This window comes from Aricia agestis, chromosome 2 (assembly GCF_905147365.1).
Source record: "Aricia agestis chromosome 2, ilAriAges1.1, whole genome shotgun sequence".
NCBI classification, from domain to species: domain Eukaryota; kingdom Metazoa; phylum Arthropoda; class Insecta; order Lepidoptera; family Lycaenidae; genus Aricia; species Aricia agestis.
Window position 1 is genome coordinate 17,602,687 of NC_056407.1, and position 7,142 is coordinate 17,609,828.

The 7,142-nt window shown below is 38.0% G+C and overlaps 1 protein-coding gene across 1 annotated transcript; it reads right to left on the reverse strand.

Moving 5' to 3' along the window:
* Nucleotides 1–270: 270 nt before the first annotated feature.
* On the reverse strand, nt 271–1,513 carry LOC121739688. Its single transcript, XM_042132223.1, has 2 exons — nt 569–1,513; nt 271–291 (listed from the first exon to the last, which is right to left on the reverse strand). The coding sequence occupies exons 1-2, from the start codon at nt 1,511–1,513 to the stop codon at nt 271–273; spliced, it is 966 nt and encodes a 321-aa protein (XP_041988157.1).
* Between the last annotated feature and the right edge of the window lie 5,629 nt (nt 1,514–7,142).

The window sequence follows — 7,142 nt, forward strand, 5'->3', positions numbered from 1 at the left end:
CTGCTTCTAACATATTTTGAAATTCCTCCTTAGCGATTTTATAATGCTGTGGCGCTAACGGTCTAGGCTTACAAAAAACGGGTGGACCCTGCGTGTCAATATAATGATAAATAGAATGCTTTGGGGCCTCCTTAAATGACATCGGCTTAAGAATGTCCGGATATTTTTTTAAAATTTCGTAAACTGGATGGTTAATTTTTAATGTGGAAATCGTACTTTCACAATGGTTTACGATCGTTCCACGTACGGCCAAGTTAGTTATTTTATCTACTAAGCAGCGTCCATTAATATCTAAAATAAGTTTAAAATGATTTAAAAAATCTACGCCTAAAATTGGCTGCTTAACGTCACAAATTACGAATGACCATTTAAAAGATCTCTTTAATTTTAAATCTAAGGTAAGAATTTTAGTGCCATAAGTCTTAATTTTAGAACAATTCGCTGCGAAAAGCGAGTAATTAGAATTTAAATTTATGTCCAGTCTATTTTTTACTACACTCTTTGGTAAAACAGAAATACATGCTCCTGAATCTACTAAAAATTTTAAATTGGATATTCTATCACTTACAATTAGGCGGTGATCGGAAACTGCGCTGCCTCCCGCCACCGGCTGCAGCTCTGCTAGTTTTCCGTCCTCGGGACGTGGGCTTCTCTCTTGTTCTCCCAGCTGCATGGGGGCTCGTCCTCGATACTTCCAGTGGTACGTGCACAGCCAACCTGGACTCCCTGGCGCTCGACGTGGTCTCGATCGTGTCCGCTCCCTTGCATAGTTCCCAGTCGGCCTGCTCCTGCTCCTGCTTCTGCTCCGGACTCCATCTCTTTGTGCTTCTAACTGGTTAATTTTCAGGTTCATTTTCGCGATCTCTGCTATTATGGCTGCTACCTCGAAGCTGGTTGACGATGGCTGCTGCTGACCACTTGCTACTTCGCCGATATTACAGGGCTGGTGAGTGTCCATGATTTTATCTGCTATTCCTGCTAATTCTTCTAGATTACTAGTGGACGTCACTGCTAGGACCGCTTGGACCGTAGAAGGTAAGTGACCTTGCCACAAAATCTTCAGGGTCTCGTCTTCGATTTTTCCTCTAGCTAATTCCTTCATTCTTCTAAGCAGCTGACTCGGTTTCTGGTCACCAAGCTCGATTTCGGAAATTAATTTTCTTACTTGCCGCGCCTCCGATTCTTCATAAATTTGCAGTAGTCGATTTTTCAGCGCTTCATATTTATTCTGCTGCGGCGGATTTGCCAAGATGTCTGCAACTTGCTGAATGGCGTCCCTGTTCAGCTTCGCGACGCACATAAAATATTTATTCGCATCCGATGTCTTCTGTGGAGCTAGAATTGCCTCGACTTGATAAAACCACAGGCGAGGGTTATCCTTCCAAAATTCTGGGATTCTGCTACCAATGGAAATTGTTGCCAATTCTGTATCTTCTTTCTTCATAGCTGGCGAAAATCCGCTTGTTGAGGCTTGCGGTGCGGCGCCCATCAGGTTATGCTGCTGCTCGTTCATTATATTTTCAGCCCGGTGGTCGTCTGGGTGGAGTCTTCGTTGGTCGGAGTCTTCGCTGTCTTAGTTTTAGCCGTAGTCGGAGCTGTCTTCGTGTTCACGGGTCACCAATGTTATGTCTATGCTGTATGTCCACGGTGGTATATGGGACACACAGAGATATAGACTACGGAGCAGTAGCAGGAGGGCACAAGTGAAAGACTCGAGAGCGTTGGACCAACTGTATATTGAAATAATATTTTACTTATTCTAAGCTCCGTTCATACGTCACATCTTACATACACAATTGCAACTCGCACGCGTCAGCATTCACACACTTACAAACAGGGTTCAAAGTACAAACCCCACATTATAATATATACTCGTAAAGTGGCATTTTACTTGAATTTTTATTGGTCGGTAAAATAATCGCGCGACAAAAAGTCGTAGTGCGCGCCAGCTCTTAACCCGCATATCCGCTAATTAAATCTTATTATTTCTAAGTAATGTTTTTGTGCCGTGATCCCAATTAAAAAAGCCTTGGATAGTAAGTTAGTAACTGATATTCTCATGAAAGTACAAACAAGTAAAGTGTGTTTATATATAATATTATTATGCTTCTAATACAAAACCAACTGAAAATTCTGTACGTTAAGGACATTAACCACGTCCAGCATTTGTTTAATCGCAATCAATTAAACGTTGGAATTATGATGAAAAAGCAATTCCGCTGAATTTTGCATCGGCCGTATTTCACAAAGGTTTCCATAAATTAAATCCAATGATCGAGCGCTTAGATCCGAAGCTTCCGATTAGAATCAAAGCGAATTTATGCAAAAAGTATCGAGCGGGCGGGCCAGCTCCGCCGGCATTCCAAAATTGAATTTATCAAAGTTTCCGCGGGACAAACAGACGCTTTATAGTCTGTGGAAACCAATTTACTTCCAACTGATAACATTTGAGCGAACCGATTCGTAATAACTAAGTGCACGCTGCCAATTACTCTGACGATAAATTTTTATTCGCTCGAGTTTTAAATTACTGTTGCTGCATCGCTGCCTGCAGAATAGAATACATTATATATATAGATTATATATATATATATATATATATATATATATATATATATATATATATATATATATATATATATATATATATATATATATATGTGACTGACTGATTGACATAGTGATCTATCAACGCACAGCCCAAACCACTGGACAGATCGGGCTGAAATTTGGCATGCAGGTAGATGTTATGACGTAGGCATCCGCTAAGAGAGGATTTTGATAAATTCCAACCCCAAGGGGTTCAAATAGGGGATGAAAGTTTGTATATAATAATACTTCTTAACGCGAGCGAAGCCGCGGGCAAAAGCTCGTAAAATATATAGGTGTTCTTTTGACTTTTTTATTGATTGACTGTGACACTAGTTTTTAGTACTTACTTATAAATATAATATACTTATTATATTGTGTGTAGTGAACGATAAATTAAATAATTAATTTTCAATTTTGTTAGTCTTACTAAAACTCAAGAACGACTCAACCGATTTGGCTAATTTTAAGTCTTAAAATATTTGTAAAAGTCCAGGTAAGGGAAGATGAAGAAAGAAGTGATTCCACAGATTACTAAATAGTACCTACGTGTGATACGACGTTCACCGGGTCATCTAGTTGTAGTATAAGTAAGTGCTACCGCGTATTAAGGCGCCAACCCACCGCGGCGCACGCTGTGCACGGCCACGCGCACGCGTAGACATGCATGGATTTATTTCTTTGACTACGTGGGTCAAGGTTTTCACTGCCTATGTACACGCTTCCGTGTATCCCGTGCATACAGGTCAGTTAACAAGAGCTGGCACGATCAACACATTTAAACATTGCGCTTGGGTAATGTCTGTGAATAAGCGCGTGGCGTGACGTCGTACTACATACGCATCATAAAAAGTCTGTCTGTCTCTCTCGCGCGCGGTCTATCTTATGAGCGTGAAGGGGACAGTTATTGTTTTTCTTATACTATTGTTTATAAATACAGCGTGATGTTACAAGTCGGTAACGTGTGATCGGCGCGCGGCCAGGATTCGGAACCGTACGATAATTTTGTGCGTACGTACGATGTACGATAGCATATTAATTATTATCGTACGCTGATTATACGATAATTTTTATCATGATGCAAACATATTATATTTTTAAACATACTGTATAGTGAAATTGCATAAATGTGAGCACTGTGAACGAGCCAGCTTTAGTTAACTGATCTATAGCATTCGTAGCGTGGCCAGCGTTGAGCTACGTGTGTACCATATTCGATCAAGATACGAGAGTCAATTCGTGCGTAGCGTGTCCGTGGGTTGCAGTGGAAACAGTCACATATATTTTCTTACAAAGCGAAGCTTGACGCACGTGCGTAGCCTCTCCGTGCGCCGCGGTGGAATGGAGCCCTAAGACACACGACAGTTTTTAGACAGACTATCGCAAAATAAAAAGTACTAGATGCGCACATTTGAAACAAAACGTCTCATAGACAAAGATGTCTTGCGTACAAGAACTGCACAGCGACAAGTCTGACTAAAGACTGTCGGCTTCCCTTTCAAGTATAATAAAAGACTAAAAGACAGTCGGACTAACATCAGAGAGGGTAGTCCGCCAACGTTGTAACATTACGTGCTAACTAAATAACTTATAATTAATTATTAAAAGTGCGCATGGAATTAGTGATACAAGTGCGAGGAAATTAATAAGCAATCACTGTGAATATAAATTCAACAAAATTAATGGTGTTAAGGTAACTTTTTCTTAAGTTAACACGATCACTATATTATACGTGTAAGCACCGCGTATTTCCCCGGCACTTAAGGCCTTTGACTCGCGAGTATCTCGTGTGCCGATTGCCGAGTCATCTTAACAAGACACCGAGTACTTACTTTTTTTTTTCGAAAAACTATGATGGAATGCAAAATATGTGTTTACAATCTCAGTATTGAAGAGTCCCTAAAATGTGCATCTTGCAAAGCAGTCTTCCACTATATTTGTGTGGGATTGAATGATGCGGATTACAAAAAGATTTTGCCTATGAATAAAGCGAAATGGAAATGTTCTACATGTAAACAACCAAAAAGGGTGGCTGAATGCTTGGGAACGAGCCCAGCGAATAAGTCTACCCAATCTACAGCCGAAACATCAGCTGATCAACCCCAGTCTATTATCAATATTGATGCCAATTCTTTAATGTGTCAAATAAATCTACGGTTTGATACTCTGTCAGATGCTATTAATTCGCTAAAATCACACTTTACTGAAAAGCTTGAACACTTTTCTGCTATAATTGGAAACTATGAATCAAAAATATCTATCATGGAGGCCTCTCTTGTCACTGCGCAGGAGCAAATTAATGAGTTGACCACAGAAAAATTAGCTCTCAAGTCGGAAATTGAAAACTTAAAGTCTAACATTAACAACATTGCTTTATGTAATAGTAGAAATGAACAATGGGTAAGAAGATCTAATATTCAAATCAATGGAGTTCCCGAACGCAGAGATGAGAATTTACTTAAAATACTTAAAAATCTGGCTGAAAAATCTGAATTTGAGCTAAACGTTGTGAACGATATTGACTTTGTCACTCGCATTGCTGTTAAAAATGATTCTAGTGATAAGAGGCCAAAGCCAATTATAGTGAAATTTTTAGCTAGATATAAAAAAGACGAATTCCTATCCTCAGTACGTAAGTTGAAGAATCTCAAAGCAAGTGATATAGGCTTTATTGGATCTACTGGCCGTATTTATTGCAATGACCATTTATCTCCTACAAATAAAGCACTGTTTGCAGAGGCAAAAAGAAGAGTGAAGGAAAAAAAGTGGGCTTTTATTTGGGTTAAAAACTGTACGGTCATGGTGCGAAAATCTGAAAATTCACCGGTATTTCATATAACTTCTGAGGATTGTTTAAAAAAAAATTACATAAGAACTATGTCAGACGTTATTTTGTGTTCAAAATTGATAGGTTTAATAAAATTATCACAATATGAAGCTATTTTAACATTTTGTAGTAAAAGTTTTAATGTAATGTATGTTCTATATTATTTATGGCGAAATTTCTTTGTTAAAAATCAGTTTCTGCTACTAATATACATTTATCTGACACTTGTAACCATAAGAATATTTTATTCAAAATTAAAACTCACTAGAATTCATAGTAACATAAAGAATTGTAATACTTATTTAATTAACATTGTAATAGGTCTTAACTCTTGGCAGAAATATGTTGTAAACAATCAGTTAATACTTGTAGATTTTTGTATATTCATGTATGTGGTAACCTTTTGTTTCAAGTTAGGTCTATCTGAAAAGTATTATGAAGGACATTATGGTAGCAATAAAACTGTTCTTAAGATATTGTGTTGTTTTCGGCCGATTATAATAAGTGATTTTGTTTTTCTAACAGTTAGGTACGTTGAATTCCTATTTTGTGAAGCCTATTATTTTGAATTACACGAAAAGTATGAAAATTACTATTATAGTCTTACCTTGATGTTATTTGTTATTGTTACTCGCTTGTGGCAGCGACTGGATACACCAGGACAGTTTAACATTCTATTTTTGGAGTATGTTTTGACACGCATCTCACACTTAGCATTGCAAATTAATTGGAAAATCGCTAGTAGCAATATGCTTTGTACTTCAATAAAAAATGAATCACACTGTATTAAAAATTTAGTTGCAGTTACTATTAAGACATCAACAATATTGACTCACTATGAATGTTAGCATTTATTATCAGAACGTACGGGGTTTGAGATCCAAAACAAGCCAGTTGTATAGAAGTATACTAAAAAATGACTACGACATTGTTTGTTTAAGCGAAACCTGGCTACTCCCGGGTATATCAGACTGCGAGCTAGTTGACCCTAGCTATACAGTGTATCGTAATGATCGTGATTACGAACGTGTAGGGCTAACGAGAGGTGGCGGTACACTGATAGCTGTCCGCAAAGGGCTAACTGTCGATATGCGGCGCTCGCGACCATTACCTGACATACCTAATGCTGATATCACTAATATCGTTATTGTACTGGACGGGAGTAAATGTCTAAGATTGTTTTGTTGTTATTTCCCTCAGAACCGGCATCATGAATCATCTTGTCTTACATTTTACGAGTATATATCGGACTTAAATATGGATTTCACAGACGATTCTTTTCTACTGGCGGGTGACTTTAATATAAAAGATGCAATGTGGAGTTTTTCTAATACTGAAAAAAACGTTTTACTCCTTCAAAATCCCACAAATAGCAATATGGTAACCGATTTAATAACATTCATGTCGTTCAATAGCTGGTCCCAATATAATGGCATTAAAAATATGAATGACAGATGTTTAGATCTTGTCATTTCTAGTCGTGAATGCGAAGTTGTGCGTACGGAACCACTCTGCCTGCCAGAGGACACTCATCATCCAAGTTTTTATATCTCATTGAATTTTCAATTAACCTGTAATTCTTTGCAGCCGGCTTCACGAATTGTAAGACGCTTTTTTAGTGCCGACTATGACACCATTAACAGGAAGATTGCTAAAATCGACTGGCAGTCTTGTTTATCGGTAACAAACTTAGATTCAGCAGTGGACATTTTTTATGCAAAAATTA

Coding starts and splice junctions, on each gene's coding strand:
- LOC121739688 (XM_042132223.1), bottom strand. CDS start 1,513: ATGAACGAGCAGCAGCATAACCTGATGGGCGCCGCACCGCAAGCCTCA. Junction 292..568: donor TTTCCGATCACCGCCTAATT/GTAAGTGATAGA, acceptor AACTTATTTTAG/ATATTAATGGACGCTGCTTA.